Here is a 26369-nt window from a genome sequence, read left to right on the forward strand (position 1 = left end):
TTACTCTTGAAGAGCTTGATGATCATTTATTTCTTCTGGATTAGTCCTGCAGAACAGGGGTATACCTGGGTACAGGGAGAAGGACAGAACCGAAAAGCAGCTGCTAATAGTAGATGAGGCTTTGCTGGCGTCCTCCCTGTCTTTTTTTTTTTCTCCCTTTTTTATATTACTATACTCTTCATTGCACACTTACTATTTTAAGATTTCCACCCTTGGCCCTAGGAGTGAAAAAGGTGCATTTTATCTATAAGAGAGCTTTTTGTCAGCCTTTAAGTAAAATGGAAAGAGTAACAACAGTGAATATTGAACTGGTAGGATACTATGATGGCCTGTTGTTTGCAGAAGTGACTGGTTTAGAAATAGAAAGTGTTCTTTTTGCACATTAAAACCAGTGAGCTTGATAAACATACCCCTTTGACCAAATTAAGAATTTTGGTTTTCTCCAACAGGAGGAATTTTGATGATGAAAAGAAATATACATATACATGTTTACATTGGCATCATGATTTGGTTATGGATTTGGCTTTTTCAGTGACAGGTAAGTGCAGATTTAATAATTAAAATGAACTTTTGAAATGTGTGAACCAAGTATTTTAATTCATTGTATTTATAGTCTGAAAGACTTAGAATTGCCTGGGCAAAACGAATTTTAAGCGCTTATATATTACTCATGTTTTAGGCATAGTTAGCACAACGCTTATTGCACAATACCATTTGTTTAAGGTTTCAGAGCCCTTCAGAGTATCAAACTGTACACCTGTCATAAAGCCTCTTGTTAATACACACCTATTTAAATTATATTACTTTTTTGTTTTAATGTATGTGCACATTGTCAAGTGCTTGTTGTCCATGAGTCTAACTACAGTTTATCAAGAGCAAGTGACTACTGATGCTTCACATCCATTACCTCATTTCATTGTTGACCCCAAAAATAATAGACACCTTTATTCTTGTTGTACAGATGCCGTAAATGAGCTTTATAGTTGAGAACTAAGTTGCTTAAAAGGTCACATGGCTAGTAAGTTCGATTTGGACCTAGATCTAGTTCAAAAGTTTCTTTTTTTACCTATAAGATCGCCACATTCACTGTTTGAAGTTAATTCAGTCCTTTGTTCCATTTAAGCTGCATGCGAGTGGCTGTAATGAGTAAAAACACCCCCTTGGAAATAGGATGACCTACAACAGAAATTTGGGGTACATTTTGCCTTTGGTTGCTTTAGCATCCCTACACCTGTGTGCTGAAAATCATGTCATTATATTTTGGCTGGTTCCGAACAATGCAGGGGACGGGGTCCTACATGCTCCAGGGGTTGATGTCCCTGGAGAAAGTGGATTTTCTTCCTGCAGGTCTTCCTAGAGACGGCCAGGACAAGTCTTAGTACTGTGGGCTCTGGATTCCTACAGGGTTTCTTGGGTTTAACTCACTGGAGCTTTGGGAAGTAGAATGTATCCTCAGCCCACTTGTGCTTTTGGTTTTGGGGGTTGGGGAGTGGTGGGTGGAAGGGTGGGACCCAGCCTGATACTTAGAGTAGTACAGCTGGAGTCCACGGGAACTGAGAACAAAAGGAGAAGGAAGAGGGTGTTAACCCTGTGGATGGAAGACATAGGCCACCTTTTCTTTAACGCCCCACCCCAGCCCCCAGAGTACAAAGGAGGGTGTTTGTGGCGTTTGTATGTATGCATCTGTAATGTTTCAGGCTGTGTCTGTATTGTTTCCTGACCCAGGGCGGTTTCTTTAGCCCTTCCTACTCAGTTTGTTTTTCTCTGCTGTGACCCCTGCTCAAATCAGGACCAAGATCAACTGATAAATATTGTCATTGTGACTTTTCTCTTTTGTTGTCCTTACCCATCTTGCCCACTGCCTGTCAAGCTAGTTATTAGTCATAGCTTTCTTGATAGCCTTACTTATCCTTAAGCCCTGGAACATTCAGGATCGGCCTTTTCAGGTTGGGTTTAGGGAAGAAGGCATAGTTAGATTAGTTGGCACTCAAAGAAAGAAAAAACGAATACCAAGTGCCTCTACTGTGAACCAGGGCTTTCTTACAGGAGGTACTGCAGATCATCTTGGCTAATAGAGCTGAATTCTTGATGTCATTTTTTTAAATCACATGAATGTTTGTAAATAAGAAGTAATATAGTACATGGTTGTCAGTGAAATGTTAGAATTGACCCTGAATATGTATGAGAGTTAACTGAAGAAAGAAATTAGTTGTCTGTGCAAACAGTTTTTAGAACTGTTTATAAGTTAGGTTAAATATTAACTGTATAAACTGTTTTGGCTCCACTTTGAACCCAGTCATGCTGTCTGTGAGCATCTAAGTTTTATTGTTTTTTAAATTATGAAAATAACACATTTACAGGAGACCTGGAAAATACAAAACAAAGTTACATGTAGTTTCACCATATATATTACAATTGTCTGTTTTAAGTCGATAAATTAAGATTTTTAGTTAGAGTTTCAATATCAAACTCTCAGAAATTATTAGAATGAATGTACAGAGGAGTACAAGAATATAGAAGACCTGAAAAGCACTATGAACCAATTTGACATAATTAAGATTAATACAATTTTCACACAACAGTAGGATACAAGTTTTATTCAAGTTCCCATAGACTATAAACTAGGAGATATATCCAGACATAAGACCAGGTGCAGAAATTTTGTAGTCATAAAGTATTGATATTATACAGTCTGTTCTCTTTTTACTGTGGAATTATGTTAGAGATCAATATCAAAATATATTTGAAAATAACCCACATGTTTTCTTCAAGTGCAGTGTGACCTTTACCAAGAGATCTTTGACTTAGCCATTGAAAGACTCAATAAAGTTAGAGGACTGAAAAAAACACAGAGGGTGATTGCAGAGAATCTTTTAAATGAGAAATGAATAGCAAAGCTCCTTTAAAAATCCCATATATTTGGAAATTAAATGTCCACTTTTGAATGAGAGGTACATCCAAGATGCCATAACAAGGAAAATTACAAAATATTTTTAATAGAATAAAAGTGAAAAGAGAATTCAGCAGAATTTTTTGCATGCAGCTGATACTGCTCAGTGCAATTAAATACAATGTAGAGTCTTGAATAACCCACTCCAGTGTTCTTGCCTGGAGAATCCCAGGGACGGGGGAGCCTGGTGGGCTGCCGTCTATGGGGTCGCAGAGTCAGACATGACTGAAGCGACTTAGCAGCAGCAGCACCAGCAGCAGAGTCTTGAATAAGGTATGAAAACAAATAATGGACACTAACATAAAATTCTGTGAGATGTGAACAAAATCTGTACTTCAGTTAATAATGCTGAATCACGTTAATTTTTTTTTTTTTTTTTAATTTTACAATGTTGTGTTGGTTTCTGCCGTACAACAATGCAAATCAGGTATAATTACTCATACATCCCTGCCTTCCCTAGCCTCCTCCCCTGCCCCTATCCGATCCCTCCAGGCCATCACAGAGCACCACACTGGGCTCCCTGTGCTGCACGCAGCTTCTCACCAGCTGTCCACCTCACACCCGAGAGTGCACACGTGTTGATGCTACTTTCTCCATTCATCCCTCTCTCTCCCTCCCCCACTGTCCACAAACCCATTCTGTGTCTACATCTGCATCTCCTTTCCTTCCCTGCAAGTAAGCTCATCAGTATCACTTTTTCTAGATTCCATATATATGTGTTAATATACTGTATTTGTTTTTCTCTTTCTGACTTACTTAACTATAACAGATTCTAGGTTCATCCACCTTGTTAGCATCTAATTTGTTACTTCATTCTGATCTTTAAGCCTTTTTTATTTCAGTGCTCTAGGACCTCAGGTTAATGTTGAATAAAAGTGGTATGGTGTTCCCAACACAGGGGGAAGGTTTTCAGTGTTTCACCACTAAATTACCTGTAGATTTTCTATGGGTGTTTTGGTGAAATTTTAAAGGTCTCACTACTTGGTTACTGAGTTTTTATTATGGGTCTAGAATAATATCATTTACGTTCTCTGCATCTATAGTAAAATACTGATGATTTATTTTTCCTTTATCTCTAAGTAGAATCATTACATTGGCTTATTTTTCAGATGTTAAAATAACCTCACATTGCTGCAGTGCACTTTACCCTGCACTGATGTCCTGTCTTTTTAGTGTATCGTTGGATTCAGCTTGCTGTTTTCATGTGGTGGTTTTTGCCTGTTAAGAAATTGGCTTGCACTTTTCTTAGAGTGTACTAGTTTTGGTGCTGAAGTATGCTGGTCTTCAAAACAAATTGGGAAGTGTTCTTTCTTTTTTGTTACCTGGAAGAGAGTAAAACTGGTTTATTTCTTCCTTAAATGTTTGGAAAAGTTCACTAGTGAAGCCATTTGGGCCTGGAGGATGTTTGTGTTACCCAGATTTTCTAGTTATTGGCAGAATTGGTCAGCAATGAAGTAATGACATAACCAGAAAGAAAAAAAAATCCATGAATCAGTGATCTTTAAATCTTTTGTCTTCCAAGTTTATTAAAAGATATAAAGACACTTGTTTGCACGTTTTTTTAAATAGTTTTTCTCTAACATAGGAAAAATCACAACATTGATTATATCTTCGTATTTTTTCTCTGTCTTTCTCATTTCTTTGGGTGGATGAGAAGGCAGCAGTCTGCTGAGCGGTGGCCGTGAGTCTGTCCTCGTAGAGTGGCGTGAGGCGGCAGAGAAGAATAAGGAGTTCCTCCCCCGCTTAGGAGCTACCATTGAACATATCTCAGTGTCACCAGCCGGGGATTTGTTCTGTACTTCACATTCCGATAACAGTAGGTCTGAATTTGTTGTCGTGAGGAAATATGATTTTGTGTAATGTCATAAATTAGCCAGCGTCTGTAGGGAATGGAAAATCGCAAACTAAGAGTAGCATAGGATTTAACCAGCCTTTTTTTCTCTTCCATTTCTCATCTTTTCTCCATCCTTTTCTTGCCCTTAGATGCCACCAGAATCCTACATTTCCAGAGTTGTTTTTATGAGAGTATATGGCTAAGTGTATTTAGTTATTGTTATGCCACTTACATTTAAAGATCTTTTTCATGTAGGATGATTGGGGGAATAAAAGAAGGGTTTTGAAATGGGCGTTTGTGTTTTTACAATATAATGGCATTTTTGTAAGAATGCTAAGAGATTTTCCTTTGGTATAACCATTATCTCAGTGTGAGAGCTATTATCTCAGTGTGGGATTTTGACAGAAATGGAGGCAGTCTTGTGATTCCTCCAACACATTTAGTCATCCTGTTATAACTCAGCTGAGATGTGAATCCCATAGCCCACTGCCTGGTTTCCCCTCAACAGAGAGCATGGCCAACCAACCCATTAATGCAGTGATTCATTTCAAAGTAAACTGTAACCATCTCTTTTGGGGCAAATAAGTTTCTGAGTTAACATTTTCAGTGTAGTCATAGTCACAGCAGAAAACTTAGAGGTTCCAACAGGGACTGAAAGGTGGGATGAAAAGCCCTCATCACACCCCTGGTTTTTCTGTTAAATAACAAAGTAGTCCTAACTCTCCAGTCACACCCCAAGAACATAACTCACTTGTCTTCTGTATTCTGGTATATATCAGAAGAATATAAATTCACCTTTTTTTTTTTTTGCCTTGAAATTTGACTCATTTATGTTTAACTGTTTTTTTTACCCACAGAGATAACAATCATTCACCGAAACCTTGAGGCGTCTGCAGTAATTCAAGGCCTGGTGAAAGGTACTGCAGACCTTTGGCTGTGGAATGGTGTACATTTTTTAGAGTGAATATTTTTCTGATTTCAGCTACTATTCATCACTTCTTTTGCAGACAGAAGTATCTTTACTGGTTTGATGATTGACCCAAGAACTAAAGCTTTGGTTTTGAACGGGAAACCTGGCCACCTGCAGTTTTATTCTCTCCAAAGTGATAAACAGTTATACAATGTAAGATTTTGATGCATTAACTAATCTTAAAACTAGTGGAAGTTTTATAGCACCCACTGGGGTCAGGTAGCTTTTATGGCTTCTCAAGATGTTGTGCCTGTGTTATTCAAACATTGTATTATCAGTTGTTTGCAGCCACAGTTGCAGATGAAGTCTGCCTGTAAAAGCCAGTCAGCGCTGTTGTGTAGGCTCTTACTTTATTGTTTCAGACAACACTAATTAACTGTTACACACATCTCTACCTTTGAGTCACAAGGATGGGATATGAGAATATGTGGATTGACAGCACAGACACGTCTGTGTTTTGTGGCAAAACAGTGTCATATGTGCATACTGAAGATAAAATTTTCAGTGTAGATTAAAGAGGAACACTTTCTGTAATCCTAATAAATGCAGTCTAGACTTTGCACTTCTTCTTTTGTGCCCCACAGTACCCTTTATTGGAGAAGGAAATGGCAACCCACTCCAGTGTTCTTGCCTGGAGAATCCCAGGGATGCGGGAGCCTGGTGGGCTGCCATCTGTGGGGTCACACAGAGTCGGACACGACTGAAGCAACTTAGTACCCTTTATAGATTTCTATTACAGCCTCTCTAACACTTTGTCTCTTTCCCTCCAATACCTTTTAACCTCTCAAAGAAAGAGAATGTACTGATCTTTGTACATTCTAATACAATGCCTGGAAATAGTAGACACTGAATACATTTTTAGATGTAGATGAGGAAATAAAGGAAACAATTATAAATGCTCGTCTGTTTACAGTATTGTTCTTTTTTCACTCCTTAAAAATTGTAGGTTTTATTTTTGCTCTCTTTGTTTCTAGTGATGTGAAATCTAGTCTTGAGATTTTATATAAAACTATTTGAAACAAAAGAAAAACATTACTGTAATCTAAGATTTTGTTCTAAGATCTATAAATGGAGCATAATCATTACTAAAATTCAAGATTGTTGAAAAATTATCACCACTGAATTGTTATATAATATGCTTCATTTTTTAATGGCAGTTTTGATCACCATAAATGGTTAGTTCATTTTTGTCTAAAAGCCTGTTACTCTAGATTCCAGAAGATATTTATGATGTGGTTATTTATTATTCCTTGAATGCTTTAACATTTACATATTTACATTAATAAAAATTTTGGATTTTTTTTTTAACCCATCAGTTAGATATTATACAGCAGGAATATATCAATGATTCTGGTCTGATCCAAATTGAGCTAACAAAGGCTGCATTTGGCTGCTATGGTAATTGGCTTGCAACGGTGGAACAACGTCAAGAAAAGGAAACTGAGCTTGAATTGCAAATGAAACTATGGATGTATAATAAGAAAACACAAGGGTAAGATTACCTATATAGCTGTTTAATTTCAGAGCAGAAAATTATTTGACTTTCTAGCTTGTGGTTTCAATTATTGGTCTTTTTGATACATTTATATTAAGAGAAATGAAGGAAGTGTTACTCCTCTAATAAAGCCTTTAAGCTTTCTGCTCTGAGAAAGCAGTGGTGTCCTCCAAGTTATGAGTCACTTCATTGCATAAATGAGGAAACGTGGAGAAGTGGCACCCCCAAGGACACACCTAATTGCAGGCAGATCCAGGATTAGAATGCAGCTGTCTTTGTTCCTTGGCTCTTTCATTGATGTTATACTACCTTCTTTGGGAAAAATGACAGTAGCAGGTGGTGGAAGTGTGGTGTGGTGCAGTTTCGACTAGATAAGGAGCCCACTAGTTTCTCATAGTATGGCTGTAATAGCTATTTATCAAGCAAGTCCTTGCTTGTCAAGACCTAGGCTTAGTTCTCTGTGCCAGTTATCTTGTGAATCTTCACAAGATAAGCCTGTTGTTGCATTTTACAGGTGAGGAAACAGTCCCTCCATACCACTCTCATAACCTGGACTTTTAAAAAATCTGTCAGCCAGACAGGACCACTGCCCTGATATTCTAGAAAACAGGGCTAGCATGAGTTCCTTTCATTCACAACAGTGTTCTGTCGAGGCAGAACAAACTTTGGGAGGTAGTTTGGGTGACTTATTAGATACTGACCAGGGCAGTATGAAATAGGTAGTGTTTCTGTACCTTCATGCCACAAGGAGGGGCTTTATAGCCATTTCCTTTTTTGCTTTTTTTTTCAAAATAGGTGTATGTGTTCTGCAGTTTTCCTGTACTTTAGTGTAGTAGCCTTTCAAGTGTCATGTTTGGACAGACCCCTATTTTATACTCACTGTGTACCAGTAAGTTGACACTACGTAATCGTCTGTGTTAATGTAAGTTACACGAGGCCAGAGGTAATGTGCCGGAACTCTCTGCGTCTTTTGTCTGTTAGTGACAGAGCACCCAATTGCTGCTCCTTATGGGTAGTAATATATAAGTTGCCTAATCTTAATGATTCTGTTGGAAAATGTACAACTTGTAAGGAATTCTTAATATTCAGTGATAGTATCTCATATTGTCCTGGTATAAAAATAAATTGGTTTCCTTCCTACTAGGTTTGTTCTTAATACAAAGGTTAACATGCCACATGAGGACCACATCACAGCTCTCTGTTTCTGTAATGCAGAAAAATCTGAAAGCTCCACGTTGGTTACAGCAAGTAAAGATGGCCACTTCAAAGTGTGGATATTAACAGATGATTCTGATATATACAGTAAGTTGCTTAAATATAGTATATGCATATGTAGTGTACAAGTTTAAGAATTGGTATGTTTAACTCAAGAAAATTATATCCATTCTGGGAGGATTTTTTCAACTATAATTCTGTAGACCACTGCCTACTTTCAAATGATTTGGGAAATAACATTTTTACATTCCTTCTTTCCCAAATCTTTACTTATTTTATGACATTCTTGATTCTAATTACTCCATTTTATGAGGAAAGAGTTTTAAAAAAAAGTTACTCCTTTTGCAATTACTCCCTTTACTGTTGCACTAGAGGGAAGGCCAAGGTCTCTTGGAAGGGATACAAATTTCATATCAGTCAATGATTTGTAACTAAATTTGGGGGAAGAAAGTTTTTTGTTGCTTCCTTGTTTTTTAATCTGTGTGTCTAATAAATTCCCTAAAATATTATCTAGCATTATACTATTTCTATGCTCTACATTTCCACAGAAAAGGCTGTTGGCTGGACCTGTGACTTTGTGGGTAGTTATCATAAATACCAAGCAACTAACTGTTGTTTCTCTGAAGATGGCTCGTTACTAGCAGTTAGTTTTGAAGAAATAGTTACAATATGGGATTCAGAGACTTGGGAACTTAAATGTACATTTTGTCAACGAGCTGGGAAAATAAGGTAGGTAAATAATTGGGAGAGTGTAAACTGCTGGATTTTTTTTTTAATTCAACAAGTCTTTCTACATAAACTTTAATAATAATTTATGCCTTCTCCAAAGGTATCCGGTGTGTCAGTGGTGCCAGCAACTCAGCAAAATACTGGGAAGCTAAGAAATGCTGTGTTTGTAAACCGTGTGCATTAGTTTTCTCGGTTGTACTACACAACAGTAGATGCCATGCATAAGCTCAGTAGATCCAGACAATGTTTACTTTCTCTGCATCTTCAAAAAAGCAATGTTATGCTCAAACTTCATTATTTTTAATAATGGCAAGGGAATTAACAATAATATCTTCCATTTTATTTCAGGTCACTTGAGCATTTGAGGACAGAATGGCTAATTGTTTCTAATTTCTAACGTATCTAATTCTGAATTTACTTTATAAAACTTCACAATTCATATTGCAAATCTGCCTCTTGAGGCAAAAAAAAAGCATAAAAGGTTTTAAGTAACTTAGTATGTTTCACATACACGTCCTCTATATGTGCCAATTACTGTACTGTACAGCATATTAGAAAAGAATTGGTCATCAAATCTGTTTTCCCAAAGACACAAAGTAACTGAATAAACCTTTCCTTTTGTGCTCCTTACCCCCTTTTTCTGCAGGATAATACACGTGAATAAAAACACGTGAATGTACACATGAATAAAAACACGTGTGTATCTAAAAGTCGGCCTTGCACAAAACTAGTACTGTGCGGGAAGTCTGCAGTCCCTTGCAGCTAAGGGTGATAAACTGACTGTTGTTGACTTCCCTGTTTTAATCTAGGGCGGGAAGTCTGCAGGCTTCTGTAACTGAGTGTGATAAAACTAACTTGTTACCTTCCTTGTTTTAATCTAGGGCGAGAAGTCTGCAGTCCTCTGCAACTGAGTGTGGTAGAACTAAATTGTTAACTTCCTTGTTTTAATCTAGGCACCTTTGCTTTGGGAGATTGACTTGTTCCAAGTATCTTCTTGGTGTCACTGAAAATGGCATTCTGTGCTGTTGGAATCTGCTCAGTTGTGCATGTAAGATATTTTTTGCTATAAAGTAGTATCAGAGCACATAGGAAAATTTGGAGTGCTATGCCTGTAATAATAGACTTTGATTACAGTTGACTCTTGAGTGATGCAGGAGTTAGGGTCATTGACCCTCTGCACAATCAAAAATTCACGTATAACTTAGAGACAACCTTCTGTGGATTTAACCAGCCTTGGGTTGAACAGTGCTGTCACATTTGCTGTTTTAAAAGTCTCTATGTATGTGTACCCTCTCAGTTCAAATTCGTGTTATTCAAGGGTCAGCTGTATTTATAAAGGGCTTCCCAGTAGCACTAGTGGTAAAGAATCTACCTGCCAACGCAGGAGATGCAAGAGACTCAGCCTTGTTCGCTGGAAGAAGGTTTATTCCCTGAAGTAGGAAATGGGACCCTACTGTGGTATTCCTGCCTGGAAAGGTCCATGGACAGAGGACCCTGGCAGGTTTACAGTCCGTGGGGCCACAGAGAGTGGGCACAACTGAGAGCACACACGTGCAGACGGGCTCAGTTCAGATCCGTATTATTCAGGGTCAGCGGTGTTTATAAATTGCCCAATTTTCAACAAATCAACTTCCATTGTCCTTGCTGTTTTCCCCAGTCTTCAGTGTGTACAACTCTGCCACCCTCCGTATTCTCCATCCTCATAACAATTTGTGGAAAGTTTCTCTAATTCATAATGCATATTAACCTGCAGTGCCCCTGTCAGCATTAAATTTGAATGGAGCCTATTAACAGTCCTCCTAACAAACATGGACTCTGTGGCATTTTACTTTTTCAAGTATGTTTGGAACACATGGTGGTTGCTTAGTAATGAATGTTTATAACTTTTTTAATATTCTCTATGACAATTCTGGTTAACATTGCCCACATTTAGCAGTAATGGAAAAACATGAGACCATAGTTGCATTGAAATAATAACCATTTCATTGCATGTGGAAGAAATACTGTTTTTTTGCTTCCTGCCCCTCATCTTAATGTAGATTTCCACAGATAATTTCAGTATGTTGACTGTGTGTTATCTGGAAGCATAAAATCCCTCTTCCTAAGAATAAGAAAATTGATTGTCCCAATAAATATTGAGTACCTACTTTAAGAAGATTTTGGTAAATCTCTTCTTAAAAGTGAATCCCTTTTTCCCCCAGTGGAATGGAGTACGAAATTAAATGTGAGAGTTATGGAACCTGATCCCAATTCAGAGAATATTGCTGCCATTGCTCAGTCTTCTGTTGGTTCAGACTGTAAGTACACACATTTCTTTGACAAAAGAAATCTGTTCCCTAAATTTTCTTTTTAACATCTTTAATGTAATTTGAGTTAAACTTAACTTTGGATCAGAAGCCACTTGCCTGACCACTGCTCTTTCTTGAGTTCCAGCTTGAGGACGTCCCTCATTTTTCAGCATGTCATCCATCTCCTACTCAGTCTTCAAAATCCAAGAGAGATTTCACCTCCTTAAAGGATTTTGAAACCACCCCCCAACCCCCAAGGAGCTTTAATCATTCCTTCTCTGTGATCTTAAAGCTCCACAGATGTCTGTTCTAGAGCTTAAGACAAAAAGTACTTCTGTAGTGTTTTGGTGTCTGTTTTCTGCAGTTGGCCCTGCTCTCAGAAATAGGAATTTTTCTTTCTCTTTTCCATCTTCAAAGCCCTCATTCCTAACCTGCTTGACACATAGTAGGCATCACAGATACTTACTGAATCAAAGCCTAAAATAATCATGACCTGGGCCATTTATTCAATGGGGTAAGTCCCAGGGTGAGTGTGGGCTTCCAATCTGAGGCTAGAACTAACCTTTGCCAGCAAAATGTTATTGTCTGTTTTTTTTTCCTCTAGTGTTTGTATTTAAACCTAGCGAGCCAAGGCCATTGTATATTCAAAAGAATATCTGCAGAGAGGAAGTCTTGTGGGGAGTGTTTGTTCCCCGAGATGTCCCTGAATCGTTCACCTCAGAAGCTTACCAGTGGCTGAACAGATCCCAGTTTTACTTCCTAACAAAATCACAGGTAACCATCCACCTCAGAAAAGGCGGTCATTTGGTATGTGTGAAATAGTATTGTTAAGGATTACCCCTTCTCTCCCTACCCACCTCAACCCACTGCCAAATCATCTATCTAGTATGCTCAGTACAGTCATATTATTGGTGGGAGTATATTAGCCCCCACCTTAAAGGCTCTTTCTTGTATTCATTCATTCCATGACAGTAAAAAAGATATGATCTAAAAGATAATTAGAGTATTTTGAATTGTATTTGTTAGAATGGCCTTTTTTTAACTTTTTTATTTGATTTACCATAAAGAAATCAGTGGCTTAAATTAGATCTATCAATTGACTTTTTATATATATATATATATATCTCTTTCAGAACGATCTTACAACTGTCACAGCAGTTACTAAATACATTTTCTGTGAGCATATATATATAAGCATGAAAAGTTGACATCATTTTCTAACTGTAATATCTACAGTTTATATTTTGCATCATTAATTGACCTCTCTTTTCAGAGTTTATTGACATTCAGTACACAGTGTCCAGAAGAGAAACTCACACCCACAAGCAAACAGGTACGTTCTGGTCACTTGTAGCTCAGATCATGCACATTGCCTCCCTGCAAAGATAAGTTTATCTTTCAAAACTCAGCTATGACAGTAATGTTTTACCTGCCCTGAAGTGGAGTTTTAAATTATATACTTAGAAATTTCTTGCTTCATTTGGTGTCATAGTGGTCTTTGAAAATGTAGTTTTAATTTGTAATATCAGTAATGTATGCTTATGATCCAAAGAATCAAATAGTTTTATGAGACGTTTGTGAGAAAACTTAAACTTCACCACCAAGTGAGATTACCCACATAGATACCCACTCGCAACTTTTTAGTTGAAGTTTTTATTTACCTCTGTGTCTCTAAGAAACATGTTTATATTGCTAATTCTGGATTTTTCACATCTAGGCATTAGACTTGGTATTTTCTAATTCTGATCTATTGAAGTTGAAATTTCTTTCACATCCCTCCCCCCAAATACACAACATACACCCACTTACATTCTGTCCCTAATCTTTGCAGTGTAGATAAATTTATCTTAGATCGCTGTTCATCCTTAAAAATGTTAACACCATTGGTAACTGAGCCATGCAGTAACAAACAGGTTGTTTTTCCTTTTATGACCAGCTTCTTTTATCTGGAGTTAATGATTGCTTATCTTTTCATTTGCTCAGTTTCCTATTCTCATCTAGTGAAGTGAGAGTGTCAGTCGCTCAGTCATGTCCAGTTCTTTGTGACCCCATGTACCGTAGCCCGCCAGGCTCCTCCATCCATGGAGTTCTCCAGGCAAGAATACTGGAGTGGGCAGCCATTCCCTCCTCCAGGGGTCTTCCCGACCCAGGGATCGAGCCTGGGCCTCCTGCACCGGGGGCACCTAGTTCCCCCAGTGTGTGCGTCCTCTCATGGTCTTCATATTAGGTATGCTGGGCTTGAAGAAGTGTTTTCAAGAGCCTCTGACCTGCTTTACTCTGAACTGATTGCCCGTTTATAAACCTAACACCTGCTGCACAGTGGTCATCTTAGAATCTGCATTTGCTGCCATTCTGGGGGTTCAGTCACCTCTCCTGTAATAGATCCTGTGGTTTATCGCTTGCTTTGGTTACTCCTTTGCTTTGGTAAATATCTCCATGGGAAGTAAATTTAAGACATTGCAGGTTTGGACTTGTTTTTATTCTCTCTCATTTGATTGGTTGGTTACGTAGAATTCTAGGTTGAAAATCATTTTGTCTCAGAACTTTGAAGATACTGTTATACTTTATCTGTAACCTGACTTAGTTTTCTCTGAAAATTCATTGAATTCATTTAGCATTTTTTTTGTTGATCATTACTGTATGCTCTAGACATTTAGGGTATCAGTGAATGGAAGGGTCAAGTCTCTATAAATTTGTAGTGTTACAGTCTAATAGGAAGGTACAGATAATAAACATTAAAATATATAGTATTTTAGAAAGTAATTCTTTTTTTCCCGTTTTTTATAGTATGAGAGATTTCTTATTTTTCATCTGATCTTTTCTGTATATGTTTGGTGTTTTTTTTTTTTTGGTCTCTCTTGTATGGTTTATTTTCATTAGGTTTTTTCTTTTCAATCTGTTTTGGAGATTTTCATCAGAGTCTGATGATTCTTGGCTGTCTGCTTTTAATTAAAAGTGAGCAAGGTCACCTTTGAAAGTTCGCCTGGATGGAACTTGACCTCTGGTCTCCACTAGCTGACTGAGCTATTAGGAGAAAATCTCTGAAGTCATTACTTTTAGAACTTTTTCTCTTAGACTGGTCATTATCACCCAGATAAACTTCTTCCAAATTCCTGCCTGAAAGGCGTCACCTGACTGCCAGCATTGCAGGAAGCAGCCTCTATGGACCACAGCTGCCTTCAGCTGCGCGGCCACCCTCACCCTCCACACACCAAGCTGTCTAGTCTAAAGACACACTTGGTTTTGCTCTTCAAGGAGCAAAAGACACACTTGGTTTTGCCAGCCTTCTGCTGAGGCTGAGGAGGAGATCTGGAAATCTGAGAGCTCTAGAGATAGACTGTAACCAGGCTAACAGGTTTTCTTCTTTTTTTTCTTTTAGCCTTTTTCAGAAGCACTATTAGTACCAATTCTTGAGCATTGTGAGATCCTACAGCATACATTTGGAGAAGGAAATGGCAACCCACTCCAGTGTTCTTGCCTGGAGAATCCCATGGACAGAGGAGCCTGGCAGGCTACAGTCCATGGGGTCACAAGAGTTGGACACAACTTAGTGACTAAACCACCACCACAGCATAAATTGGGGTGCTTCTTAGCATTGGCCACCACCAGCTTAGAATCCTGTTCTCTTGGGTCTACTAGGTCAGTTAGCACCCCTCAGCCTGCTCTCCACTTCCCACATCACCCAGTTTCTTTATTACTGTAGATCTGTGCCCTTTTGAAAACCCCTTGCTGCTGTTTTTGTAGGACTGGGGGTAGAAGTAGTGGTAGGTGTACATATTGTTCTGTCATCTGCCGGGGTCCAGCCCCGGCTGATCCAGGGAGTTCGAAGCGGGGACGGCGTCAGAGAGGATCAGGATACAATAGCTTCAATTAGATATTAGAGATATAAAGAGTAATAGAATGAGGATAGCTCAGCAGGAAAATTCAATGGAGAAAATAGGCTGATAGCTTGGTTTACGCGGGAGACCAATAAAACTTCAAGACAAGAAGCTTGCACCACTTACGTAGGCCGCAGGCGTCCTTCCATTCTCCTGAAGGAGAGGAGACACTGAGGCCTCCCCGGTCAGATCTTAGAAGCCCAGGCATAATTAGTAAGCATGGCGGGTTCCGCGCTCCAGATGGAGACTCAACCAGAGTTTGAGAGAGAGAGAGACATGGGGAGACCAGTATTTCGAGAAACTGATCCCAATTCTTTATTTTCCATGGTCTACTTTTATACACTGAGATGTTATGCAAAAGTCACGTGGGGTCAGCAGTCCTGACTTTTATCAAAGTCAGGTGCTTCATACAAATGTATACAGAGGTCTTAGGGGTGTTACATCATCTTCTGGCCAGGGGGCCTGCTGACAATTTATGACCTTCTCCTTGTGACAGCGGTCAGTCAACCAGGACACTTATTTCTCCAGGGGTGATTATTCTTAAAACAGACGCCACCCAAATAAAGTTACATTCCTGTAGGGTGAGGGTGTAGTGGGTTTTAGTTATGGAAAGAATTTACTTAGCCTAAGGTCTAACGTGATTAATATCAAAGGTTAATACTTATTTCTTCTATATATTCATTAATGTGTATAAGGGCAAGGGATGTGGAGACTTAGCAACAAACATTGGCTCAACAAATGAAAAACCCTTCACCAATACAATTTCTAATCAGCCAACTATACTTATACTAATGGTTTTCTAACTTTTCTAAGGAACCTGTTTTTAGAAGGTTTAAAGCATCTTGTGCCTCTCACGGTTGGGAGGCTGTGAGCAATCACATGTGGCCGGACAAGCCTGTCAGGCAGGCTAGAGAACCTTCAGAGGAGTTTGTAGGTTGAAACACTCCTATCACGCCCAGGAATTATTATTAACTGGAGCTCTAAGTTAACTCCTTCTCCGAAAGAGGTGGTGGGGGACAGCCCCCCGTAAAGTCAGAGGTGTAGGTGAGCACAAAGTAGTAAAGTAGGCAGGCTCTGGTTATGGGGGTAGATGCTTGAGGATTTCCAGGGGGACTCCTGAGGCTCGATCCCACCTTTGCGTATGTCGAGCCTCCTTCCTCATGACCTTTGCCACAGGTGAAGTGCCTCACACTGGCCCCCAACAGTCATCTTAAGTGTCCACGTTGGCTTTTCTCAGAGTAAATGGACTAGTTTCAGTTGCTTTACTTGTGAAGTGAAAGAATCATACAAGATAACCTACAATTCCTTTCATCCCTGTTATTTTATTACTGTAGTACTTGGATCAGAGGCAGTTCCTCCTTTTTTATTGAAATTATTTCCCTGTTCTTTAACCCTTACAGCTCTTAGCAGAAGAAAGTCTTCCAACAACGCCATTTTATTTCTTATTGGGAAAGCACAGGAAGGAACAACAGAATGACAAGTTAAATGAAGCTTTGGAAAATGAGCTGGTACAGCTGCCCTTAACAGAAAACATACCTGCAATTAGTGAGGTAAGTAATTATTAATTACATAAGTTTATTATAATACTGAAACTAACAGTATAAATTAATTGCTTATACCTATGTGACAGGGGTTAAATGCAGTAAAGGACTTTAACTAAAGTTGGAATTTTTGGATAATCAATCTGTAACAAATAATTTTTGGATTATCATTTGTATATTGTGCAACTTTAATTCTCAAACTAAATGGCATAAAATTTAGGATTTCTGGTGAGGTTGGAGGAGGGGTTGTTTGCATAAAAGTAGGAGTTCTTTGGTTTTTCATCAACAGAACCTGGTGTTGATAAAAGCCTTGGCATTTCCTCTTTTTAAATGAAACCCTGTTTCTGTTTCACTCTAGCTTCTTCGCACTCCAGCCCACGTCCTGCCATCTGCTTCTTTCCTCTGCTCCATGTTTGTAAACTCACTCCTGCTGTCTAAGGAGACTAAGAGGTAAGGCAGTTTATCACATGTGTTCAGATACTCTGTTTTGAGAAACAGGATGGTTTGTGATATCATTGATCAGAATATTCTTTCCCTGTGTTTCTCCTTCAGCTTTAATCTGTATTTACAGGGTATAGAATTACTAAGTCAAATAAAAGTGTATTCAGTAACAACAATTTTCATTAATTTTGTTCATATGATTTTTTTCATAAGTATCTTAAATTAGAAAGTTATTGTTTAGAAATATTTTTCAATAGTAATTGCATTTTATTCTGTTATTGTTAAAAGTGCTGAAGAACATCCTGATGATGTCGATATGGTGGAAGAAAAAGAAAGTGATGATTCAGATGAAGAAAATAATTTCACTGAAAAGATCCAGGATACAAATAACACAGATTTGGAAGAAGACATTATATATCAGTTGTCAAAATCAGAAGAAAAAGAACTGAAAAAATTTAGGAAAGTAGACTACAGCTGGATAGCTGCTCTTTGAGCCTTGGAGGATGGGGGAGGGTTCTGCACTTTGTTTTCACGTTTTGATTTGTTTTTATTGTGTGTTGATACTCCACAAATCTATTTAAATGTTTTTTCTGTTCTTGAGATGTTAAATATTAACAGGCTTTACTTTTAAATAACCGGTAATATGAAGTTGGGTTTACATCATGTTTTACAGTTGCCGTATCACGTATCAGCCCTAAAGGAGAGCTAGAAGTTGAACTTAAATAGCATAAGTCCCCTTATCTGCAATTTGGAGATATAAAAAGTTTTTTAAGGTTTTGTAGATAGTGTTTTAATTTCAGAATTCATTTGGTGGCCAAGTATGACTTGAACTGATGTGAGGTTCTCTACAGTCTTGATTTCATCCGTCTTGTATATTTTTCATAGAGAAATTTAGGGAGATGATTATGGTGGTATTTCACAGACTTCATTGAGAATGTTATATAATACAAGCTGCCTAAAATCTGAAAAATTCTAAATTCACATCATCTGACCCCATACCTTTCTGAGAAGGTGTCTACTATACTTGTACTATACTTGTAAATACGGTTTTCATGACAGCCTTAGAGCCAATAAGAAGAGCTTGTGTTACTCTATCCGTGTTACTGTGTCTACTCAGTCACGTAACAATCACTTAGGAGTTTTGCAATTCCATGATACTCTTCTGTAAAATCTGTATTAAAAAGTTAATGCAAAAACAAGTGGACACATCATAAGTGCACATCTCAGGGAATGTTCACAAATTTGCTCTAAGTGGCTTTTTTTAATATTTTTATTTTTTTAGATTCTATTTCTACTGTTTTTGGAGTTTACACTTTTATACTGGTACTCATTGAAAGTAACCTTATAAATTTCTATAATATGCTTAAACATCTATATGATTTATAGACTTAGAGAGTGTCTTCTACTGACTGTCTACTATGGTGGTTAAACGTCCTTTCATGTCTCTTTATGGCCACTCCAGTTATTTGGTCGTTTTGTTGGTTTTCATGGATGCTAAACACTGCTGAATAAATTGGTACAAAGCAGAACAATTATGGATCTTTTTTTTCTCTTGTCACACAGTGTCCCTTGCTCAGTTCTTTTCAGATAGGGTTGTGGAAAAATGATGATTACAGACTTGATCCCTGCACTTGTCCTCTTGTAATTTTGTTGAAAGCTCTATTTTGAGGTTCAGTTCAACTTCTTGAGGGTATAGCTTGTGATCTTAAAATTGCCTTTATATTTTCTTAATTTTTTGTCTCACTTAATTCATTAGCTTCATTGAATACATCACTTCTAGTCAGAAGATGCAGAAGATGGCAGAACTGAGGTATCTGGCCAAGGAGCTACTAGGAAAGAACATAGGAAATGAAGTATCCTTGAACATTTTGCTCTTAGCCATTCACTCCCCTAGAGCCTCTGCTCTGTTTTCTCTTCTGATCTCTGTTTCAACTGAATGTGGCTTTCAATATTCATGCAAATGTTTATTTTATTTAAAAAAATAGCATTGTAAGTCCTTTTTTATTATTGTGCCTTAACGTATTACATTCTTTTTTCCTTTTTAATTTTTTTTATTGAAGAATAATTTTTACAAAATTTTGCTGTTTTCTGTCAAATCTCAACATAAATCAGCCATAGGTATACATATATCCCCTCCCTTTTGAACCTTCTTCCCATCACCCTCCCATCCCACCCCTCTAGGTTGATACAGAGCCCCTGTTTAAGTTTCCTGAGCCGTACAGCAAATTCCTGTTGGCAGTCTATTTTATATGTGGCAATGTAAGTTTCCACGTTACTCTTTCCATACATCTCACCCTCTCCTCCCCTCTCCCCATGTCCATAAGTCTATTCTCTATGTCTGTTTCTCCATTGCTGACCTGTAAATAAATTCTTTAGTACCATTTTTCTAGACTCTGTATATATGCATTACAATACTATATCTTCCTTTTTCTGACTCACTTCACTCTGTATAATAAGTTCTAGGTTCATCCATCTCATCAGAACTGACTCAAATGTGTTCCTTTTTATGGCTGAGTAATATTCCATTGTGTATATGTACCATGACTTTTTTACCCATTCATCTGTCATGGGCGTCTGGTTTGCTTCCACGCTCTAGCTATTGTAAATAGTGCTGCAGTGAACAATGGGATACATGTGTCTTTTTCAGTTTTGATTTCCTCAGGGTATATGCCTAGGAGTGGGTCATTTGGCACTTTTATTCCTGGTTTTTTAGGGAATCGCCATACCGTCTTCCATAGTAGCTGTATCAATTTATATTCCCACCAACAGTGCAAGGGCATTCCCTTTTCTTCACACCCTCTCCAGCATTTATTGTTTGTAGACTTTTTGATGGTGGCCATTCTGACCAGTGTGAGGTGATCCCTCATTGTAGTTTTGATTTGCATTTCTCTAATAATGAGCAATGTTGATCCTCTTTCATGTGTTTGTTAGCCATTTGTATGTCTTCTTTGGAGAAATGTTTGTTTAGAACTTTTTCCCACTTTTTGATTGGGTTGTTTGTTTTTCTGGCATTGAGTTGTATGAGCTGCTTGTATATTTTTAAAATTAATCCTTTGTCAGTTGTTTTGTTTGCTATTATTTTCTCCCATTCTGAGGGTTGTCTCTTCACCTTCTTATTGTTTCCTTTGCTGTGCAAAGGCTTTTAAGTTTAATCAAGTCCCACTTGTTTACTTTTGTTTTTATTTCTGTTACTCTAGGAGGTGGGCCAAAGAGGATCTTGCTTTGATTTATGTCATCAAGTGTTCTGCCTATGTTTGCCTATGTTTTATAGTTTCTGGTCTTATATTTAGGTCTTCAATCCATTTTGAGTTTATCTTTGTGAATGATATTAGGAAGTGTTCTAATTTCGTTATTTTACAAGTGTGTGTGTGCGTGCTAAGCCGCTTCAGTCGTGTCTGACTCTTTGTGACCTCATGGACTGTAGTCCACCAGGCTCCTCTGTCCATGGGATTCTCCAGGCAAAAATACTGGAGTAGGTTGCCATGCCCTTCTCCAGTCTTTTACATGTAGCTGTCCAGTTTTCCCAGCACCATTTATTGAAGAGGCTGTCTTTGCCCCATTGTATATTCTTGCCTCCTTTGTCAAAAATAAAGAACCCATAGGTGCATGGGTTTATTTCTGGGATTTCTCTCTTGTTCCATTGGTCTGTATTTCTGTTTTGTGCCAGTACCATACTGTATTGATGACTGTAGCTTTGTAGTGTAATGAGAAGTCAGGAAGGTTGATTCCAGCACCATTCTTCTTTCTCAAGGCTGCCTTGGCTTGGGCTTTTGTGTTTCCATATGAATTGTGAAATTTTTTGTTCTAGTTCTGTGAAAAAATGCCATTAGTAATTTGATAGGGGTCTCAGTGAATCTGTAAATTGCATTTGATAGTATAGTCATTTTCACAATATTGATTCTTCCTACCCAGGAACATGGAATATCTCTCCATCTGTTTATGTCATCTTTGATTTCTTTCATTAGTGTTTTATACTTTTCTGTGCACAGTTCTATTCTCTCCTTACGTTTACTTCTAGATATTTAATTCTTTTTGTTGCCATGGTGAATGTGATTGACTCCTTAATTTCTCTTTCTGATTTTTCATAGTAGTATATAGAAATGCAAGTGATTTCTGTGTATTGATTTTGTATCCTGAAACTTTCTAAATTCACTGATTAGCTGTAGTAATTTTCTGATACTATCTGTCGGGTTTTTTATGTACAGTATCATGTCATCTGCAAACAGTGAGAGCTTTACTTCTTTTCTGATCTGGATTCCTTTTATTTCTTTTTCTTCTCTGATTACTGTAGCTAGGATTTCCAGAACTATGTTGAATAATATTGTTGAAAGTGGACACCCTTGTCTTGTTCCTGATCTTAGGGGGAATGCTTTCAGTTTTTTGCCATTGAGAATAATATTTGCTGTAGGCTTATCGTATATGGCCTTTACTATGTTGAGGTAGGTTCCTTCTGTGCCCGTTTTTTGAAGAGTTTTAATCATAAATGGGTGCTGAATCTTGTCAAAGGCTTTCTGCATCTATAGAGATGCTCATATGGTTTTTATCTTTCAGTTTGTTAATATGGTGTATCACATTGACTAGATTTCTGTATATTGAAGAATCCTTGCATTCCTGGAGTAAACCCAACTTGATCATGGGGTATGAGCTTTTTGATGTGTTGCTGAATTCTGTTTGCTAAAATTTGTTGAGGATTTTTGCATCTATGTTCATCAGTGATATTGGCCTATAATTTTCTTTTTTCATATTGTCTTTGTCTGGTTTAGGTATCAGGGTGATAGTGGCTTCATAGAATGAATTTGGAAGTGTATCTTCCTCTGAAATTTTTTGAAAGAGTTTTAGAGGGATAGGCATTAGCTCTTCTCTAAGTGTTTGATAGAATTCTCCTATGAAGCCATCTGGTCCTGGGCTTTGTTTTTATCATAGCTTCAATTTCAATGCTTGTAATTGGCTTGTTCATGATTTCTATGTCTTGGTTCAGTCTTGGAAGATTGAACTTTTCTAAGAATCTGTCCATTTTTTCCAGGTTATCCATGTTATTGCCATATAGTTGTTCATAATAGTCTCTTACAATCCTTTGTATTTCTGCAGTGTCTGTTGTAACCTCTCCTTTTTCATTTCTGATTTTGTTGATTTGATTCTTCTTTTTTTCTCCATGAATCTGGCTAAAGGTTTGTCAGTTCTGTTTATCTTCTCAAAGAACCAGCTTTTAGTTTTATTTATCTTTACTATTGTTTCTTTTATTTCTTTTTCAGATACTTCTGCTCAGATCTTTATGATTTATTTCCTTCTAATTATTTTGGGATTTTTTTTGGTTCTTCTTTTTCCAGTTGTTTCAGGTATGAAGTTAGTTTCTCTATTTAATGTTTTTCCTTGTTTCTTAGGTTGGGATTGTATTGCTATAAACTTCCCTCGTAGACCTGCTTTTGCTGCATCCCATAGGTTTTGAGTTGTCGTGTTTCCATTGTCATTTTTTCTAGATTTTAAAAATTTCCCTTTTGATTTCTTCAGTAACCTGTTGGTTACTTAGAAACGTATTGTTTAATCTCCATGTGTTTGTGTTTCTTACAGTTTTTTTCTTGTAATTGATATCTAGTCTCAGCATTGTGGTCAGAGAAGATGCTTGACACGATTTCAATTTTCTTAAATTTACTGAGGTTTGATTTGTGACCTAAGATGTGGTCTATCATGGAGAATGTTCCATGAGCACTTGAGAAGAAGATGTATTCTAGATTTTGATGCAATGTCCTGAAGATATCAATGAGATCCATCTCATCTAATGTATAATTTAAGACTTGTGGTTTTTAATGAATTTTCTGTTTTGATGAACTGTCCATTGGTGTGAGTGGTGTGTTAAAGTCACCTACTATTATTGTGTTACTGTCAATTTCTCCTTTTATGTCTGTTAGTGTTTGTCTTATGTATTGAGGTGCTAGTATGTTGGGTCCATAGATATTTACAATTATGTCTTCCCCTTAGAATGATCCCTTGACCATTGGGTAGTGTCCTTCATTATCTCTTATAATCTTTATTTTAAGGTCTAGTTTGTCTGATATAAGGATTGCTGGATTTGGAAATAAGAAGTTCATGATCTGAGCCACAGTCAGGTCCTGGTCTTGTTTTTGCTGACTGTATAGAGCTTCTCCATCTTTGGCTGCAAAGAATATAATCAATCTGATTTCAGTATTGACCATCTGGTGATGTCTATATGTAGTCTTCTCTTGTGTTGTTGGAAGAGGGTATTTGCTATGGAAGATGGTGTTTGCTATGACCAGTGCGTTCTCTTGGCAAAACTCTATTAGCCTTTCCCCTACTTCATTCTGTACTCCAAGGCCAAATTTTCCTGTTACTCCAGGTATTTCTTGATTGTCTCCTTTTCCATTCCATTTCCCCATAATGAAAAGGACATCATTTTTGGGTTTTAGTTCTAGAAGCACTTGAACGTCTTCATTGAACCGTTCAACTTCAACTTCTTCAGCATTACTGGTCAAGCCATAGACTTGGATTACTGTGATATTGAATGGTTTGCCTTGGAAGCAAACAGAGATCATTCTGTTATTGCCACATTCAGACTTATATTGAAGAAAGTAGGGAAAACCACTAGACCATTCAGGTATGACCTAAATCAAATTGTACAGTGGAAGGGACAAATAGATTCAAGGGATTAGATCTGATAGAGTGCCTGAAGAACTATGGATAGAGGTTCGTGACATTGTACAGGAGGCAGAGATCAAGACCATCCCCAAGAAAAAGAAATACAAAAAGGTAAAATGGTTGCCTGAGGCCTTACAACTAGCTGTGAATAGAAGAGAAGCAAAAGGCAAAGGAGAAAAGGAAAAATATACCCATTTGAATGCAGACTTCCAAAGAATAGCAGAGATAGAAGAAAGGCTTCCTCAGTGATCAGTGCAAAAACATAGAGGAAAACAATAGAATGGGAAAGACTAGAGAGCTCCAAGAAATTAGAGATACCAAGGGAACATTTCATGCAAATATGGGCACAATAATGGACAAAAATGATATGGACCTAACAGAAGCAGAAGATATTAAGAAGGGGTGGCAAGAGTATACAGAAGAACTATACAAAAAAGATCTTCACAACCCAGATAATCACAATGGTGTGATCATCAACCTAGAGCCAGACATTCTGGAATATGAAGTCAAGTGGGCCTTAGGAAGCATCACTATGAACAAAGCTAGTGGAGGTGATGGAATTCCAGTTGACTATTTCCAATCCTGAAAGATGATGCTGTGAAAGTGCTGCACTCAATATGCCAGCAAATTTGGAAAACTCAACAGTGGCCACAGGACTGGGAAAGGTCACTTTTCATCCCAATCCCAAAGAATGGCAATGCCAAACAATGCTCAAACGACCACACAACTGCACTCACGTGCTAGTAAAGTAATGCTCAAAATTCTCCAAGCCAGGCTTCAACAGTACGTGAACCGTGAACTTCCAGATGTTCAAGCTGGATTTAGAAAAGGCAGAGGAACCAGAGATCAAATTACCAACATCTGCTGGATATCAAGCAAGAGAGTTCCAGAAAAATGTCTACTTCTGCTTTATTGACTATGCCAAAGCCTTTGATTATGTGGACCACAACAAACTCTGGAAAATTCTTCAAGAGATGGGAATACCAGACCACCTTACCTGACTCTTGAGAAATCTGTATGCAGGTCCAAAAGCAACAGTTAGAACTGGACATGGAACAACAGACTGGTTCCAAATAGGGAAAGGAGTATGTCAAGGCTGTATATTGTCACCCTGCTTATTTAACTTCTATGCAGAGTACATCATGAGAAACACTGGGCTGGATGAAGCACAAGCTGGAATCATATCTTCAGATATGCAGATGACACCACCCTTATGCAGAAAGTGAAGAACTAAAGAGCCTCTTGATGAAAGAGGAGAGTGAAAAAGTTGGCTTAAAGCTCAACATTCAGAAAACCAAGATCATGGCATCCGGTCCCATTACTTGATGGCAAATAGATGGGGAAACAGTGACAGACTTTATTTTCTTGGGCTCCAAAATTACTGCAAATGGTGATTGCAGCCATGAAACAAATAGACACTCATTCCATGGAAGAAAAGTTTTGACCAACCTAGACAGCATATTAGAAAGCAGAGACATTACTTTGCCAACAAAGATCCGTCTAGTCAAAGGTATGGTTTTTCCAGTAGTCATGTATGGATGTGAGAGTTGTACTATAACGAAAGCTGAGCACCAAAGAATTGATGCTTTTGAACTGTGGTGTTGGAGAAGATTCTTGAGAGTCCCTTGGACTGCAAGGAGATCCAACCAGTCCATCCTAAAGGAGATCAGTCCTGGGTGTCCATTGGAAGGACTGATGGCTGAAGCTGAAACTCCAGTACTTTGTCTACCTGATGCAAAGAACTGATCATTTGAAAAGACCCTGATGCTGGGAAAGATTGAAGGCAGGAGGAGAAGGGGCGACAGAGGATGAGATGGTTGGATGGTGTCACTGACTCACTGGACATGAGTTTGAGTAAGCTCTGGGAGTTGGTGATGGACAGGGAAGCCTGGCATTCTGCAGTCCATGAGGTCTCAGAGTCAGATACGACTGAGCAACTGAACTGAACTGAGGATTGCTACTCCAGCTTAGTTTTGCTTTCCATTTGCATGGAATATATTTTTCCATCCTCTGACTTTCAGTCTATATGTGTCTTTAGGTCCAAAGTGGGTTTCTTGTAAGACAGCGTTTATATGGGTCTTGTTTTTGTATCCATTCAGCCAGTCTGTGTCTTTTGGTTGCACCATTGAATCCATTTACATTTAAAGCAATTATTGATATATATGTTCCTATTGCCATTTTCTTAATTGTTTGGCATTCATTTTGTAAATCTTTTTCCTTCCCTTGTATTTCTTGACTATATAAATCCCTTTAACATTTGTTGTAAAGCTTGTTTGGCGGTACTGAATTCTCTTTACTTTTGCTTGTCTGAAAGCTTTTTATTTATCCATCAATTTTGAATGAGATCCTTGCCAGGTAGAGTAATCTTGATTGTAGA

General features: G+C 37.9%; 1 protein-coding gene across 1 annotated transcript in view; it reads left to right on the top strand.

Moving 5' to 3' along the window:
• Positions 1-18873, top strand: part of WDR75 (WD repeat domain 75) — a 40867-nt gene extending 21994 nt beyond the window's left edge. Inside the window, exons 8-21 of the mRNA XM_070359437.1 lie at positions 450-538; positions 4608-4766; positions 5642-5701; positions 5792-5907; positions 7071-7246; positions 8394-8551; positions 9013-9193; positions 10147-10241; positions 11395-11490; positions 12086-12255; positions 12755-12814; positions 16760-16909; positions 17259-17350; positions 17630-18873. Of these exons, the coding sequence (XP_070215538.1) occupies positions 450-538; positions 4608-4766; positions 5642-5701; positions 5792-5907; positions 7071-7246; positions 8394-8551; positions 9013-9193; positions 10147-10241; positions 11395-11490; positions 12086-12255; positions 12755-12814; positions 16760-16909; positions 17259-17350; positions 17630-17834 (1807 nt within the window). The 3' untranslated portion in view covers positions 17835-18873. The remainder of the gene's footprint in view (positions 1-449; positions 539-4607; positions 4767-5641; positions 5702-5791; positions 5908-7070; positions 7247-8393; positions 8552-9012; positions 9194-10146; positions 10242-11394; positions 11491-12085; positions 12256-12754; positions 12815-16759; positions 16910-17258; positions 17351-17629) is intronic.
• The last annotated feature ends 7496 nt before the right edge of the window (positions 18874-26369 follow it).

This window comes from Bos mutus, chromosome 2 (genome assembly GCF_027580195.1).
Source record: "Bos mutus isolate GX-2022 chromosome 2, NWIPB_WYAK_1.1, whole genome shotgun sequence".
NCBI classification, from domain to species: domain Eukaryota; kingdom Metazoa; phylum Chordata; class Mammalia; order Artiodactyla; family Bovidae; genus Bos; species Bos mutus.